Genomic DNA, 18,774 nt, shown 5'->3' on the forward strand with positions numbered 1-18,774 from the left:
GCTGCATTTATTAGCAAGACATAAGATCTGTGGTATAGTACTGTCAAAAATAAATTGTGGGGACCGGCATAGTGGTTAAGTTCACATGCTCCACTTTGGTGGCCCGAGGTTTGCCAGTTGGGATCCCAGGTGCAGACCTACACACCACATCAAGTCATGCTGTGGCAGAGTCCCACATATAAAGTAGAAGAATACTGGCACAGATGTTAGCTCAGGGCCAATTTCCTCACCAAAAAATAAACAAATAAATAAATTGTGGTACAATACGTATAGCAAGTGCATAAAAAATTTAAATCCATTTTTGTTTTCAAAAACCAACAAAACCTCAAATGTGTGTGCATGTATGTCCATGTATGTACCTTTGTATAGATGTGGATAAAGGTATAAAAGGGTGCACACTGGAAGGATGCTGTCCTAAGGTCTACTTTGGGTGGGGAGTTAAAAACTAAGCAGAAGTCTAGAACTGCGTACAACTGGAAAACTAGGATAAGCCAAGATTATAAAACCTGGCAGACTCATGACGGAAGTAGCTAATGAAAGTCAAGAGAAATATCTTGAGGACCAAACACAAATGCATATTTGAATGGACTAAAAGTGGAGCAAGTATAAAGGGAAGTAGATTGTCAAAAAAGAATCACAATAACTTAAAGCCATGGTCTATAAGCTTCTTTATACTCTGAAGTTCTTAACTAATGATGAGCACAAAGGTGATTAGGGTCTTACATACTCAGGATTCACATAATTCTTGCGTCTTGTCTATCTATAGCCTTTTCTCCCCAACTCAAAAAAGGAAATCAGAATACATGAGTGGTGGAGATGTTAGCATAGAAGCAATATTGAATTTGCTGTAATTTTGTCTTAACTAACTCTCATTGCTAACCCATGGTGGGTGATACAACTCACATCAGCTAAACACCCCACTGTGTCTTCACAGAGGGCTTGGCACACAGGTACAGTGGATGTCTCCGGCATTAAGGAATCCTGGATTCAGAGGCAGCCAGAGGGTGACCAGCAGTGCAGTGTGGACCATGAATTAGACTTCAGCAGGAAAAGGGAAGTGAGAAAAACAAAACAGCCTCTAGCAGGAGGTCAAGTATTGGCCCCAAGAGCAGATATTAGTTTCACGCACCCTCTGGGGTGAACATGGCAGCATGCTCGTCACTAAACAAGTGACAGTCAAATGGATGGAGTATGTTTCCTTTATGAATGCTACACATTAAAATAAATACACAAAGTCTTAATTTCTGAGAGAGCCAAAAAACAAACTCAAAAATATGCACCTTTCAAAAGCATCTGACTGTGGATACTTAAGAAATGTGATTGTGTGAATGCAGCTCATTTTGTGATCTGTTATTTTTCTTCATATAAATGGTGTGATTTAGATGAATGCAACTGTCATTGCTCTATAATGTAGGCAGAATGATATAACCTTGGACATACCATGCTCCTTTCTATTTTAGATGTAATAATCTCCTAAAATTGCATGCTCTTTAAATGAATAATATTAACAATTACTGCTCATTTAAAAAATCCCTGATACGTGAATTTTCTCTTTTGATATATGCTAATGGAAAAATTTGTTTCTAATGCTAAAAATATAGCCACATGCACAAAAGCAACCCTGATATTTCTCGTATATATTTTTTTGAAAGTCAACTGGCATGAATTATATGTAATTGATAAGGAAATTACCTGAACCACTCTTTGGCATGCATATGCCAAACTTGCCCTTAATTTACATTCAATTACTCATAGCTGATGCATACTTAATTTAACGACAGCACAGCAGCCCCATTACACACTCCAGTGGGTTATCCAATTAAGCAATATTCACCTAGCTTTTAACTATATCTTCACTGTGAATGAAATTCTTCTTTCATAAAATTTAGGGAAGATGTAAGCAGAGGCAAAACAGAAGTCCCTTTGGGTCGGGAATCCCTGCTTCATTTATAAATGTCCAATCAATAATCACTTCATTTTTCTCTCGTTTACCCATCCAAATTTCTCTTCTGCCTGCCTTGACATCCCCCATGTCCAACACATCTGTTAATTCATTTTTTCTCTCTTTCCATCATCAAGTTGTGTACCAATATCTCTTCATCCTTGGTGAATAGATCCACAAGGAGATGGTTAGAAATATGTGTTTATGTATCTCCATCCAACTATAATCCCAATTAATAGGCTTGCGACTGTTATTTTTATCTTTCAAAATTTGTTCCCCTCAAACCTACTTTACCACCCACAATTCCTGCAGCAGAATACAGAAATGGGATGCCCATTTCCAGCCAGCTTTGAAAGATGAAGAAACAGTGATGGTGTGGCAGAAGATGGAAATGAGATTTTCTAACATTTTCAAGAGTCCTTTTTTTGTGTGAGGAAGTTCTCTATTAACAACAACTGAACGTGTGTGTGTGTGTGCGCGAGCACACATGTGTATTAGCAGTATTGCCTTCACTTATAACAGCAGACAGATCTGTCCCCAGGCAAATCTTACTTTAATTCCTCATTCGATCCATTTCTGACAGCTTTGAACTAGCCTAAAGGAACATTCTCCAAAGTTCCTGGCTAACTCCTGTCCTTCTCTAAGACAAGATAAATTCATTCCCAGGAGGACTCCTTTAAACTTATTTCAACTCATCCATTGAAAGACTCTTCTAGAATCCAGAAAATAAATTAAGGAGGAAGAGATTTCAGAGAAAGGAGAGAAATGAATAAGGACAGCAGTACGACTAGAAAGGGAATAAATCAAATATTTGTGGGAAATGCTATTTCCCTAGGACTAGACAGAGATGGAATACAACACAGATCTATCCTCCAGAGATGATCAGGTATGTAGGAAAGAAAAGAGAGGTCAGAGGATGAACAAATGGATGTAGACTCAAATCTGACCAAGAGTTTTTCCTTATGAAAGTGAAAGACATCTTACTACTCTAAAGGATGAAAGAACTTTTCAAAAATGTTATATCTATTTTGAAATATTCCAACCATCCTGGTGTCATTTCTCAGTAAATTAATTCTTAAAGAAGAGGAGTCACCTGGATGAACCCATTTTGCAACTACTATTGCATTCTATTATATTGACTAAAATCTCAAATTATTAGCTTCTAATATTCTGGAAACATATTCCTGAGTGCCAACTACATTAATACCCCTTGGAAGTGGGGATACTCTGAGTGTCTACAAAATCGCTAACTGTTCCTGGTTCTCTCTTTATTCTACTCTACCATATCCTTAGATATCTCTATTTTCCTTTACCACGTTTTCTCTTCCTGCTCCTTTTTCTCTCTCCTTCCACTTTCCTCATCTAGGACATACATCTGCCTGTGGTCCCCAATCATGCCCTGAGAGCCATCAGAATGACTCAGAGTTTCTCAAGCTCCTCACTATTGACATTCGGGGCTAGATAATTCTTTGTTGCAGTGGATTGTGCACTGTAAGATATACAGTAGCATCCCGGCCTCTTACTCAATAGATTCCAGTGGCAATACCTCCCCTAGTCATGACACACAAAGATCTCCAAATTGCCAAATGTCCCATATGATGCAACATCTCCCCCAGATGAGAATCACTAGAATAATTGAATCTACTTCTACTCCTTAGTGACCTTATGACTTGAGGTTAAGAAGGGATACAATGAAGTTCAGGGAGGGAGCAAAGAAGGAACTATGTCATAGTAGGCGGTCTCAAGAAGCATCGATAACAAATAGGTAGGCAGAGTCCATCTTCTATATGAATTCTAATTTATCTGCCAAGTTCAAGAATATCCTGAATCTGCGAGCACAATGCATTTTGCTTGTCTAACTTATCAGTTACAGGTAACATGAGATGCCACTAGGATGGATGGGCCTTTGTATTTTGACCTCACAGATGGTGTAGGCAGGAGTTTTCCGCAGGCTATAAATATCCAACACATTCTTGTATAATCCATAATGCCTTGTTAGGCTAATACAGGGTGTCATTTTTGAGCCTTAATGCTTTGTTGGCAACACGCTATGAATTTGGGAAAGGAAGAAACCAAAGCAATGAAATGCTTAAATGGCTAGGAACTGCCATATGGCTCACTAATAAGGTGTCTTGGGCTCTTGTACACTTTTCCAAATGCTGGTTTTCCCTAGAGTTTTTTCTAGCCTTAGAAAACAGTCGGTTAAAATCCCAACTGCAAATTAGCAAGCTGATAGGAATTTCTCAAGTTTTTAAAACTTACTGGTGTTTATTCATTCTATCACAGTTCATTCTCCAAGCATATTCAGTGCCATCTTATACACAAGAAAGTTCATTAAAAAGGTTTTAAGACATTTTCTTGCCCATGTTTCTTATAGGTCTTTCTCCTAGATCACCCCCTAACTCTCACCAAGGTGGACCAGACATTCTGGTATTACCAGTTTCTGCATTGGGAAACAAACATTTAGTATTAAATTTCCTACTAGTTGGTTTTGTCACTTTCTGCATAAAAACGATAGCATGTCTATCCAAAGTATTTTATATGCACCCTTAAAAAAATATGGAAATCAATCTATGTCATAGCCTCTCAAGAGCATTGACACTTTCCATTACTTCTTTCTTTCTTGAAATGAGTTTCACTTGTGGCTTTTATGATACCATGTTCTCCTTGATTCCCAGCTGCCCTGCTGCTTGCCTCAGGGTCCATGACTCCTCTTGACTGATGGCTCTCTTCAACTTGTGCTCTTCTTGACTGGTCAATAGACACAGATATGATATTGGGCCCTCTTCTTTACCTAAAGTCTCCCTGGGTGACCTCCACCAGCCTCTCAGATTTAAGTACCATCCATTTGCTAATTTCTATCCATTTCTCAAATTTCCATCTCCAGGCTTGACTTTTTCAGTAAGTTTTAAATTCATACATCTAAATTTCTACTCATCAAAACTTCTTGGATCAAATAGGTATATCAAAATTAGTGTGGCTAACCAGAGCTCTTTATTCACCATCCCTCCCCTTCATTCCTCCTCCTGCCTGTCCGAGATCCCAACCAAACATGAACGTTTGTCTCCCCCCAGCTCCTTGCCTCCACCAGCTCTCTTTCGTTCAGCTCAGGAAATTTCCTCACCACCTTTCTCTATGCTCTGACCATGTTAATACAGACATGGTCTCTCTCAGTTAAGCTTCCTGTTTAATGAGTAGATCCTGGACTTCCACAGATTCTTTTATTCCAGCCTCCCTAACTCCCAAGGTCTCTGTTTTTTATAACTCTGCAATGAGGGGTGTGGGGCGAAGTCACACTCCTGACACTCATCTTTGATCACTTCATTGGTTGTCCTCTATGGTCAGTGCACAAAACCTTCTCAAGTGACATTTATACTGCAGCAGTGTTGACACCAGAGTTTGACCTGATGGCAAGTAAACAAAAAATGAAGCAAGATTTTGATACAGTAAGGTAAATATCATTAATCCTCTGCATGTTTTAATTACCAAATAATAAATGAAACAAATATCCTTATGATATTCTAGAGTCTCAACGATCCCCTGATCTCTGTTGATATGTACAAACATGGCATAAAGAAAATGGTACAAAATATTCATATATCAAAATTCTCAGGCCAAAATGACTGCATCAAGTAAGTAAGGATAATAAATAAATGAACTGGTTTCATAAAACCACTTTAGAATAAATGTCTGATATACTTCGATAAAATTGAAAAATTTCAAAATGTCCATGAGTAAAAAGTACAAACTCTTTACCTAAACAGACTCTCAAAGTCTTATAGCTCCCAGGCCAATTTTTAAAGAGTAGTGATCAGCTCTAGCATTTAAAAGCACTATACTCTTAAAAAGGAAATTATATCTAGATAGTGGCTCTACGTAAATATGCAAATAATGGAGGTGAGGAATGTTGTACTCTATCTAAAAAATAAAGTGGAAATTTGCCTTTTAATGGTTGGAAACAGTCTCAGAAGTAGAGTTTATTTCCTCAATGTAAACAAACCCTAAGTGAATTCTCATCCTTTCTATTGCAGCCAGATGGAAGAAAGGACACCAGAATAGTGAACATTTTTGTTTGAGAAATAAACACAAACAAATAAGAACATCAGGGCTCTTCCTATCATTCAGCCCCAGGATAATTAGACTGCTTTGGCTGAGGGAACAGGGTATCTATTGGCAGAGGAAGAAAGCTACCTAGAGGCTACAAGGTATAGGGTTTTTTAAAATCGCTTTTTGTTTTTTATGGAAAAGGATCTTAAACTAGTATTGTTGGGAGTAGCAAAATAGACACCAAAACCTAAAGTAAGGTGCTAAACCAGGATTTATAAATTTAGATGTCTTTAAGCCATTCCCCCACGTGGTGGTATAAAAGGGTCCAGGAAAGGATTTATTTGGAAGAAGTCTTGGTATGCTGTGCCTCCCACACATTCCTCCCAGTGAGGAAGGGTACTTCTCTGGGCCTCTCAGAGAAAAGGGCTTTAATGGAACCACTCAGAGTTTTGGATGTGCCCATTATAGTTTGGGATGATACTGTGTACTGGTACCTGAATGATGCTTGAGAATTCTAATTTGTAAATGTAAGACAATGCCAGGAGAGGCTGGTGCAGCACAGTATGGGTGAGGAAGTAGGGAAGAAATTGTACTCCCAAAGATTGCTGGGGCAAAGCATATCTGAGTATTCTCCTGGGGACTTGATGCGGGTCACAAGAGAGAGATAGGTTGAATTTATTAGACCCTGTCCAAAAGGAGGGACCAATCAGATTGCATTTTAGAACGTTTGCCTAATGGTTTTGGGGAGCAGGGAATTCTCTTTCCTTGATGTGAAGGAGAAACATAAAGCCTTGGTTGCTAATGTTGCCATCTCTAACCAGGAAAACATCTAGTCCAGATGTGAAATTTCAGAAAGAGGAGAACAGAGCAGAAAGAAAATGGAGCACAAGCCACGGCCAAATGGTACACAAAATCCCGCCTTGGTCTGAATGTTTTGCTGATGTGAGCCAATAGACTCTCTCCATGTCAAGCTAGTTTGAGTTGAGTTTGTCAGTATTTGTCACTGAAAGCACTTCATCTTAAAATTTTTTTCTAAATAATACGAGAGAAAACCCACAGTCCAAATTTGCTCTAGACTAGGATCATCCAAAACTAGGAAAAGGCAAAAGAATCAGAATGATAACATCACTTGGTTCTTAGAGCTAACTCTATCCCTGGGAAAGACGTGGATGCTAAGCCAAATGAGACATTAATTGAAAGGTGGACTTCTTTTGGCTGGAAGGTAAGAAACAAGGAGAGGCAATGTGTTACCTGGTAATGAACTCTCTGGGAGCCAGAAGAAACTGACTGCAGGTCCTAATGAGAAAATGGAAAAAAATAAAAAAATGTATATCTACAGCTTAGGATTAGTTTGAACAAGCTGCCTCCACAACTCTGGCAACTGAACTCCCAAATGAACATTATTAAACTCATCTGGAAAGCATTTAACTCATCCAAATTCAACAAAGTTAAATAAAGAACATAATGCCAAAAATAATAAAAGCATACCAAGGTGGACTGAGAGAAGAAAGGCCATTTAGCTACTGAAGCTTACGAATCTTAAATAGGGTTTAGAAGTGAATGATATAATTTCAAAGATAGAGGAGAACAAAAGTAATAGAAAGGCAATTTTGTAATAATAAGAACGGCAGGTCATACTTAATTTGCACCTGAACTTTTGGCTTGTAAAGAAAGCTTCTAAAGGTCAAGCACTTAGAAAGAATTGATTTATCTCAGACCAAATGCATACTGTCATGGCAAATGTGTGTATACCGATAAATTACTTGGCAAACACAGGATTTCATAGACTGCAAAGCGAAAAATCACTGGCCCCCTCTGCATTATCACGAAGTGAAAACTAACAGGTTTGAAATTAAAGAGGTTTTCCTGGCAGATTCTGAAAGCCTGGCTCAATATATAAAGTTTTATAACTAACTTGTCACCATTGTCATGTCTCACCGGCTTCCTTCTTAATGAGTGTAGTGGTTCTATTTACAGATGTCAGCAATCCTGGGTACCTTTGTCCTTATATCTGCTTCCCACAGGGCTTTATCAACTTACTCTCTGTGTCCAAGTTAGTTTTAAAACTTCTCCTCTTTGAGTTCACTCTGTCCTCATTTTTTTTAAAGAATCCTACTTTTAGTTGAACATTGGTGTGAGAAGCATGTCAATAAATTGGTTCTCAACCAAGTCAGTTTATCAGTTATGTATTTTGCTACTGCAAAATCTTAAGTCATCCAAGCATTTTTAAAAAAATAAAGGTTTGGTCTCAATTAGGATTCACTTTTTTATTGTGGGCTTTTTGAGTAAGGTTCCACAATAAAATATAAACATTATTTTGAAAAATGAAATACTATATGTTACATGCTAAAAAGTTCACAAATCTTAACCTGTTCAAGTTATCCTTGGTAAACATAGGCAAACAAAGCCACAAGCACAAAATTTGTTGACTTTTCTTCTCTCACCCATATCAGTCTTCAAAATTTGGCAGCCATCTCAAAATACTTTGCATTCACAATTCCATCTCTATCCTTAACAACGCTGAAGAGAAAAATTAACAATTTTTCATCCTACTTTATGCCTCCTACCTGAATTTATTTCCACCAAGAGAAGTAGAACCTAGTTGGCTACAACTAGAAAGGATTTTAAACACTCTTTTTCTTCTTAATTTGTGATATTTACTTATGTATAAAATGTGGTCTGGAAGAGAGCTGCTCATCTTGGGGTATCTATCAAAATCACCCAACAGCTTTAAAAATACAAATGTCTAGACCACATCCCAAAAAAGTGATTCTAACATGCCTCTTTCATCAAGAAACAATGATAAAGAAGTGGCTATTTATGCTTTTTTGTCATTTGTAAAACAAAGACAGTGAAGATCCTCCTCAAAGTTTTGCAAAAACAGCCAATGACCACCGCGACAATGGGCTTGAGTCTCCTGGCTTTCCTGGCACAGTCCAAACTCATGGGACTGTCATATATGAGACCCTTCCTTTCTCATTCTCTATGGTAAGACCAAACTGAGAACAAAAAGAGAGATTATTCCTTTGTGTTCTGACACAAATTCCTATAAAATACAGAAGATTCTTCTTTCCTGTAGAGTTACATTTTTTTAAATAACATCTAGCTGTCTCTGACAGAAGTCTGTGCTAGATACAAAACATTAAATAACTCCAAATCTCTGTTTTCCTTCATTATTTATCAGTGCCCTTTGAAATTCTGTACAGCTCAAAAAGTGCAGATATGTAGTCTGGCAAGAAGACAGGAAGTTCCAAGCTATAGCTATGGATCACACTAGAGCAACATCAGTCTGTAGTTAATCCACTCAATCCCTCAATCCTTTCCCCTTTCAACCTCCTGAGGAGGAAGGATAGCAGTGGGAGGTGGGGGAGGGAGAAGATATGGTGCATGCTTAAAAGACAAGGCCGCCACATTTCCATTTCCTCCGCAAACGCATCATTTCAGAAGCAAATGTATATGTATCTGGTAATTGTTTAAAAAATGGAAAACTGAGAAGAATAAATAATTGGCTAAAGAAACTCACCTCCTGTAGGCGATCTATGTACATACGGCAAGTCTCCAAATCACAGTCTCCACGCACCACTAGAATACCCAGAGGGATGGCTAAGGGGGAAGGAAAAAGACAAGTCTAAAAGAACGTATTTGATTTTTCTAGATTGGCATAAATGTGTTTCTTACAGTTAGAAAAGTCTCATAAATATTATTGGGGTTTTTTTTTTCGCTATTTCAATATCCAAAATTCTCTCTATACCTCCCTTAGGATCTCAATCTCTCTATTTCCACAGTTGTCATACTCTTTCCTTGCACGATCCATGTTGCCTCTTGCCACCTGGGCTTCATTTCATTTTGTCTCAGTGGCCCTGATATGAAGTATAATGTCATGGAAACAGTGGATTGGCAGACCAGGAGGCTGCTCATAGCCAGCTGATAATTTATGCCTGCATTTGCAATAGCCAACATACCAGAGAGAAATTTTTAAAAAACCATGATTCTGGACACTTACCCCTTTCCCTGCTGAATGCATGGGGCTTAATCTTTCTGTCAGTTTTCAACAGTTCCATATTTAACAGACTCAACTACTCAAGGCACTGTTCCTACCTGGTGGTCAACACCAGAACTAAATAGGCATGAAATATTAAAAAAAGAAAAAAAAGAAGGCTTCTGGAAGGTTCATAGCCTAAAAATCCAACTGATTTTAAAGATGGTCAGTGCAAATGTAGTAGCAGCAGGACTTCAAGAAATAATAAGCTGTTATGTGCCTTAAATACCCAATTTAGGTGATGGCAAATGTCACATAATGGCTCTAGTGGACAGAACCTCCTACTTCAGATATAACCATAAGATTCCTGAAACACTGAAAAAATAGTCTGCTTTCCAAAACTTCAAAAAATATGTGTACATTTCTGATTTTAGAAGTACAGTTACACTATTAAATCCATGATTTAACAAAAAGAAGTCAAAATCTTGAATTTACCAACTAGAGACCAGCAGGCAGATGATATGACAGTGGTGTTCATAAAATATTTTCAAAAATCTTTCACTCATTGAATTTATTTTTAAAGCCTGATCATCAATAAATGGGTCTGAAAATGCAAAGTGCTAGGGCTTTAAAATTTAATAATACAGAGAATCCATTCAAAATGCATGGAAAAATCTTGAGGGAATTCACAAAGTAGTAGGGAAGTCATAACATAAACAAAAATAATAACTGTAACATAGGCTATACTAAACGTATGAATTTAGTCAATTGAAAACTACAGGAGAGAGGGACCACTTCTTGCCTGGAGGGTAGATTTTAGGCTCTTTGAAGGATATGGAGTAGCTCTTTTAGTTAGAGAAGCAAAGGTGGTCTAGGGAAAAAGAAATAGAGCTTGTTTCTCAATGTTACCTCCTAAATTGGTTTCCCCTAGGGACATCAGTACCACCACCTTAATCCTTTAGGTTCCCAAAGTGCTGCACATAAAGTTTGAAAGTGTCCATCATTTGGTGGAACTATTTAAGCCTGTCAGTGAGTAGGGACTCTCTCACATAAGGAATAAGACATGTTTACCTTCACAACCCCAATGGCTGGTAGAGAAATGGTAGATAGTCATAAAAGTTTGTAAGAAGAGGGAGGAAGATAGGCTTAGGGTCTGTTCAAGTGTGAAAGAGAAAGTGTGTCTTTAAGGGCTTGGTCAACTTTCCAGGATAGGGAAAGAAGCAAGAGTTTGGAGAAGTAGAGGGCAAGCACTGGTGGGAGCTTACCTTGGCCTGTTCTTCCCAAAGAGAAGCTAAGCTAAGCAGTAAGCAAAGGGGTGAGAAACCCTTCAAGCATCACATGTTTGGGGGAATAATAATCTGGAAAAATACTTTTTCTCTTCTTTTTAAATATAAAAAGAAACATCAAAAAAGTCTTTAGTATGGTGATCATGCATCTTTGACAGGAATGGAAGGGAAATTCAACAAGGAGATCCCTAAAGCACTGATTAAAGTCATCATCCTGAGATAGACTACTAAATAGAGGATCCAAATAAGATACTCAGGTAAGAGACGAATAAGGATCTCTAATACTTGAGGAATAATGAGAAAAATCTAGAATTTGGGCCTAGAAAGTAAGTCAAGATTGTAGAAATAGCATATAGCTATAGTCAACACGAGGGTCCACATTAAAATGTTGCTTAACAATATTTTCTATTAATTTCAAGTGGCAAATGTAGAGAAATGAAATTTAATCAATATTTATCTAGCTACTTGAATGAGAAGACATTTTACAGAAATGCAGGAATCCCATCAACACCTCTGATTTCCTTCTATTATCAATGCTTGGAGTTAGTCTGGTCGTAAACAGAAGGTGCTTGGTAGTAGATATTGTAAACTATAATTAGAGATTGGATATTCCAGACCTAGAATCAAGAAGGAATTGCTAGGAAAAAGTTTGTAACGATGCGTCATTCATTTCCCCATGGGTATAAAATCAGCAACTTTGCCTGTTCCTCAAGAAGCTGAGTAAGCAAAGCAGTGCTTTTGACTGATATTAGCCATTAATTGGGCTAAAAAGGAAAGAAAAAAACCACCTTCTACCACAATTTCATAGTATGATTACTGATAATTGTGATCAAATTTATCCTTTGAAGTTAGCAGGGTGTAGTGGAAAGGACTTAGTCATTCACTCTTGGATTCAAATCCCAGCACTACTTTGGTCTTGTGAATTACTCATTAGCTGTTTAATCTTGCAAGGTACTCAATTCCTCTGATCCTTGGATTGAAAATTATGGCATTTAGCATAGGTACCTTCTAGGATTTTGTGTAGAGAAATGCAACACTACATTTAAAAACAAATTACCGAAACATCATGATAGCTCTCCCTCGCTCCCTTTGGTATCTTTTGAGCATCTTTAGCTAGAAAATGCAAACATCTAGTCATCTATCTTTTAATTTATCATAATACTATACAGATTAGCTGGTAGTAGTCCATAAGTCATATTCCTGTTGATGTAAAACTAACTTCTATTCTTCCTGTGATGGGAAAAATAACTGTAGTATAAAAGAATTGTAACTTGACACTTCCATTTGGGGCTTCACATGGTGAAAACAAAGCGGAAACTTGAGGAAAATTACCTAATTTTACACTACTGACAACCAACTGCCAAACTTCACTGAAGTTCCCTTCCTCTGAATTGGGAGCAGTGAGAGTGCTCATCACCTGAGCATTAGCATCACTATCCCTGATCTTGATGATTCATCTTATTTTGGCCTTAGAGACTTTGTCACCAGTGCCAGCCAATACTTGACCCACATATTGCAGGGATCAAATAGAATTTACAAGTTCTAACTAAGCAGTAAAGAACAAGCTGGTTTCTAGATTAAGACGGCAGACTTAACACACGTAATTCTCTCTCACCAGAAATGCTACTAAACTACAGAAAATAGATTTTTTTAAAGACATAAAATGAGAAAAAAGAGAAAGAAATGGTAAGGAGAAAATAGTAACAGATGAAGCAGATGGAAAATTGGTAACTGATCCAGAGCCCATGGAGCAGTCCAATCCTAAACAACAGGTGGGATGGATGGGAACCAACACAATTTACACAGTAAAACCCTCAGAAGACTTGAAAACTGGCAGCATCAGGAGCATCTAAAATAAGAAGCACTGGATGTTAGATCAGTAGATTCCACCACCCACTCTCAACAGGTGCAGTTACCTTATAGAAAATGGGGACTAATTGACCATCTGCAGAATGCAGAGATCCCCAGCTTTCTTTCCTCACCAGGCTCCCCAAAAGCTGGCAGCCAGAGGCTTAGCTTCTTAGAAAGAGATTGTAAGACTCTTCTCTGGGGAAGAGTCTTTAACTCTGAATCCTCAGAATTAAGAGAAATATTCCATCCATAAAATATAAATATGATTATATTAAAAGAAGATGAAGAATATGAAAAAGAAAAATGAGAAGGAGCATCTTTCAGAGAAAAAAATACAAAATCCTTGAAAGTAAAAATTTGATAAAAGAAACAGCTCATTAGAAAGGTCAGAAGATGAAGTTGAGGAAATCTCCACAAAAGTAGAGAAAAAATAAAAAGAGGCGTAAAACAGGACAGAAAAGCTAAGAAAAACAGAAGACTGGTCCAGGTGGTCCAATATCCAAATTATAGGAATTCCAAAAGCCAGAGAACATACAGAGGAGTCATTACTAGAAAAGCACAAACAGAAACATCGAGACTATTTCCTAAAACTGAGGAGCATTAGTTTACAAACTGAAATGGCCCAACAAGTGTCCAGCAATAGCAATTGAACAGTAAAGACATTTTACTTTGTAATTTAAGAATATTGAGTATAAAAAGAAGAGTCTTCATGTTTCCAGAAGAGAAAAACTAAATCACATAAAAAGGATCGGGGATTCAAATGGTTCTAAACTTCTCGAAGGCAACTATACAGTTCAGGAGGCAATGAAACAATGTCTTCAGAATGCTAAGACTTTTGCACATAATCCAAACATCAAACAAGTTCAAGGATTGAATAAAGGGCACACTTTCTATCAAGAAGCTACTGCCGTACTTGCCCCAATAAAAGTTTGCAGCAAGAATGAGGAATGCATGGGATATAACAAATGGGAAATCCAACAGAGAAGAGAACCAAAGGAAATGTGCAAGGGGATGGGGCTAGAAGATCCCAGGATGACAGCTGTACTGGGCTACCAGACAATACATACTGAAGCCCTGTGACTCAAGAGACAAGTATGGTGCGAGCTGTCTTTATTAATATTCTCACAATCCTTGTAGAGTTATTTTTCAACCCAAGGATAGAATGCCTAGGCGAGTCTGAAGCAGTTTCTTATATATATAATAATACTATATCACCCCTAGATGTGTTCTGCCTTAACCTGTTCTTGAGAGCAAGAGTTAGGTCATGATGAAGCAGAAAAATTCAAAGCCTCTAACTATATTTCCCTCTAATCATATTTCCACTTAGTAGCTAGAACCCACCGTAACACCCTGTCAAATGCTTCCCAGAATTCAACCATTACCTTGCCCACTAAATCCTCTGCGGAGGGGCTCGTGTGGACTCTCAGGGAAGCCGAAGCCAAACAATGATCAGGGACTCTTTTCAGCTCGCTTGAAAGCCTTCATCTAAAAGTGAGAGCATCATCTTTTCCTCACACAGAGAGGATTAGGCTTGCTACTCAGTTTTTCAAAACCACTCAATATCTGGTTTAGGGATACGTACATCGGTGGTAAATATACTTCTATCAAAAGAATGGCAAATACAAAAATCAGTATACTGGTTATCTTAGTAGGAGAGGGGTGAGGGGAGGCACTTGTTCTGTTCCTTAATCTGGGTGGCAGGTATACGAATGCCCATTTTAATGTTAATCTTTAAACCTCAGTATTTTATATAAATACATATATGTATGTGTGTACATAAAATGCTGAAGTTTAAAGGTTAATACTAAAATGGGCATTCGTGGACCTGCCACCCAGGTTAAGAAACAGAACAAGTAGGTATGTGTACACATATATGTATATAAACAAATAACATACATGAACAGAACAAGTCTACATAGAGAATGTCAGAACTAAAAATAAGTAATATAAGGTATCTGTGGCAACTAAGTTTTAATGATACTGGTGTCAAAGTTTATTATATATCTTCCAGAGAGGTTCTCTATAAGTTAAAAAAAAAGTATAAATTAATATCAGATTGAAAAGGGGGAGAAAGTAGAGAAGTAATCAATTATTGCCAAGAGATAGGCCCCCCAAATGATCCTTTTGTTGCAATGCATTTCCAGCAGTGGACACCAGGCATGTCAAGCAGTAATAACCCCCCTGGCTTGTCATGGCACGTGTATGTGTGGGTTTATACAACAAGCAGCAGGATGATCTGCTGTATTCAGGCCTCAGAAGACTCTACAACAACAGCGACCACAGACTTTTCCGCACTGGCCCATGCAGCAGCCATTAGCCACATGTCATACTGAGTACTTGAAATATGGTCAGTGTGACTAAGAAACTGAAGTTTTTATCTTATTTAATTTTAATTAATTTAAACTTTAAATAACCATATGTATCTAGCAAGCATTACACTTTAGTCTTTGGGGAACTAACAACTTGAATTTCCTTAGTACCAGATACTATGTATGTCAAAACCATTCATGTTTTATCTTTCCACAAATAGAGCACAGATCCAACAAACAAAACTACTTTTCTCTTTGCCTTTACCAGGTTGGATCAGATGGGCTTCCTAATTTCCAGCAATAGCATTCCTTGGCCATTGATTTCCCTTACTCTATCTTATCAGTACTTTCTTATTGACTTCTCTGCCCCTCCTTCTATCAAAACATACTCTGAGATCCTCCTCGGTATTTGGGTATAAATGACGAATAACAGATTAAAGCGTTAATCCTCTAAGGAGCACTGGGGTTTTAACATTTTTGATCTTTGGGCTAACATGATTGTCAGGGACTGAATGTTTCTGTCCCCCCAAAACACATATGTTGAAGCCCTAACTCCCAGTGTGATGGTATTTAGAGATGGGGCCTTTGGGAGGTAAGTAGGGTTAGATGAGTCACAAGGTGGGGAGCTCATGATGGGATTAGCGCCCTTATAAGAGATATCATAGAGCTCTGTCTCTCTGTCTCTCCAGCACTTGAGGACACAGCATCAGGGTGGCCGTCTACCAGCCAGGAAGAGAGCTCTCACGAGAAACCAAATCGACCAGCACCTGGACCATGAACCTTCCAGTCTCCAGAAGTGTGAGACAATATATTTCTGTTGTTTAAGCCAAGCATGCTATGGTGTTTTGTTACGGCAGCCCAAGCAGACTAAAAGCAATGGTGAAGCTTTGACAAATTTAAGTGCAGAAATAGGAAAGAATTTGTGGAGTTAACTGGCAATCGCCAGCCCTGAGAAAATTATAGTACCAATTACTTCTTCCCAGCCAAAATATAAGCCCTGCTCTGGCTCCCTTCTCAGGCTGCACCCTGGCCTCCATTAACCCCCTTTCCCTATTTGTTTGTTTAAGTGCCTCATAATCCAGATGTGATTAAATTAATTGGTTGAGAAATCTATTATATATTTCACACATGCATGCTCTGGATTTTATGTTTGAAATAAAATGCCAATGGGTCATAGTAATTAATTTTGTCTTCTATACTTGAACTTAAGACTACTTGAACTCATTATGCAAATTTATGCCAAATAGTGCATAAATTAACACTATTCATCTTCAACAAATTCAAAATCTTCTAGCAACCAATCTACAAGTGTACTCTTTCATCTGTAAGAAACTTCTAAAATATAAGAAAATGTGTAAAATATGGTTTCTAAAATTTCTATTTCTCCATAAGTGTTAAGCAGAGTCAGAGAATAGACCAAACTCCAGTACCCTTATATGGAATGGAATCACACAAAATTTTAAAAACTAAAGTTTTTAAAGGCTATTAAATGGAAAATCCCTAGAGTTTTAAGAAAACTTGAAAAATGTTTTCCAAAGAGTTGGAGGTATGATGCAAAAGAAAATTAAATAATTTCCTCAAGTGAATTAATTATTTGATTCATGAAAGACAGAAGACCCTTGTGGACCAACTCTGAGGTACACACACCTCCCCGGGGTCTCTGAAGTAGATTTTATTCTGCTATAGCCACAGGGCTGTGCCCGAATTGTGTTGAGGCCAATGACTTCACAATGTATGGGAATCTGAGGTTAATGAAAATGCAAACCTTGTGGCTTCCCAGATGCAAAACTATTTTCTGCTGGCCTGAGCTAGGAGTTATCCTGACACAGCTGCTGTGAGCCACAGACTGGGTTTTAGAGAAGTGGCAAGGAGAGGAGAAGCAGGGCGCTGAAGCTATTCCTTGTCTTACACTAGAGAATCAGGCCTCCACCTCTAGAAATGCCAGTATGCCAGAACAGACATTGTGTATATGTATATTCTGGGAGCATGATCTAATCCATGCTGTATTTAAAAATACACAATCTTGCGTCTGTTATAAGGGTTTAGGCCTGGGTGGAATAAATCTGGATGAACAGGAAAATAATAATAATGATTACGTGACACGAAGAAGGAGAAGAAGAAAGAGGAAAAGGAGGAGAGGAGAGCAGGAAAGGAGGCTAAGGAGGAGAGGGAAGAAAAGAAGAAAAGAGCTTACATTAATATAAATAATTTACCAGTTTTATTGTGTTATTTAATCTTTGCCACAATCCTAAGAGGTGGATATCATTATTCCTATTTTTTTCATTAAAGTATATTTGACATACAATATCCTATTAGTTTCAGGTATACATCATAGCAATTCAATATTTATACAAATTGCAAAATGATCACTACAACAAGTCTAGTTACCATCTGTCACCACACAAAGTTATTACAATATTATTGACTGCATTCCCTATACTGTACATTACATCCCCAAGACTTCTTTATTTTATAACTGGAAGTTTGTACTTCTTAATTCCCTTCACCTATTTCGAATTATCCCTATTTCTAAAATGAGGAAACTGAGTCTTAGAACGATTAGGTAACATGTCCTAAAATGTCACACTACTCAATGGAGCACTCAGATTTCATCCCAGGTCTCTCTCACTCAAAAACCCCTGTTCTCAACTCTTCTTACTTCTCGTAAACGTGAGCCACACAGAGGACAGGGTCCCCTAGCTTTCAACACTGAGCCCAGAAAGGTGAAGCCAGGGAACTGGTGACAGGCTGACCAGGGAGTGAGGATAGAATCACAAGACTTGTAATTAGAGCTACAAGAACGGGCGAAAGGCTGTGATTGGTGGGAAGCAAATCTAAGGTAAGAAATTCTGGGCCTGGACAAAGGAGCATGACCACGAGATTCAGAAACTATGAGTAACAAACAAATTTTCATGAACATACTTGGCAGGAGTGGGGTCACTTTTAAAGACTCCCCACTCCCCTCCCTTTCCAATAGGCCAACTTCCGAGGGTCTTGTAGACTGTGGATCAAGCTTATCAAAACTGTTGACAGGCATGCTACAACCTTGTCTGTAATTTAGGGGTCACAGAATTAAACATACCCTTGCTTACTTTATGAAGAAATGCAACTATAAGACTGTGAGCAGGATGCTAATCATAGCGACAGGAGAGACAGGAGTATATCAGACATTAATCAGAATTGTTATAGAAAAATCACATGATCTGTTTTGCTATTAAAATCATTGCATTAGAATTTCCAATATTAGGCGGAAGAGCTGATTGACAGTTAACATAAACTAAACATGAAACCCACGCTCTCGCTTGAGGTATAAAAAGTTCATGACATCAGATGCACAAGATATTCAAAAGTCCTTCCCCC

General features: G+C 38.0%; 1 protein-coding gene across 7 annotated transcripts in view; it reads right to left on the minus strand.

Annotated features, from left to right (window-relative positions):
• Nucleotides 1-18,774, minus strand: part of DGKI (diacylglycerol kinase iota) — a 429,721-nt gene that overhangs the window by 78,838 nt on the left and 332,109 nt on the right. For 6 of the 7 annotated variants that reach the window (XR_011504777.1, XM_070514279.1, XM_070514275.1 and 3 more), the window contains 2 exons: nt 9,513-9,592; nt 7,241-7,285 (listed from right to left, as the gene is read on the minus strand). Coding sequence is in view for 6 of the 7 variants with exons in the window: in XM_070514279.1 (XP_070370380.1) it covers nt 7,241-7,285; nt 9,513-9,592 (125 nt within the window). In the remaining variant the exon portion in view is untranslated. Of the gene's footprint in view, nt 1-5,158; nt 5,347-7,240; nt 7,286-9,512; nt 9,593-18,774 lie in introns of those variants that run through there. The other variant, XM_070514284.1, reaches the window with a different exon arrangement.

The sequence above is a fragment of the Equus asinus genome, chromosome 1 (assembly GCF_041296235.1).
Source record: "Equus asinus isolate D_3611 breed Donkey chromosome 1, EquAss-T2T_v2, whole genome shotgun sequence".
Taxonomy (NCBI): domain Eukaryota; kingdom Metazoa; phylum Chordata; class Mammalia; order Perissodactyla; family Equidae; genus Equus; species Equus asinus.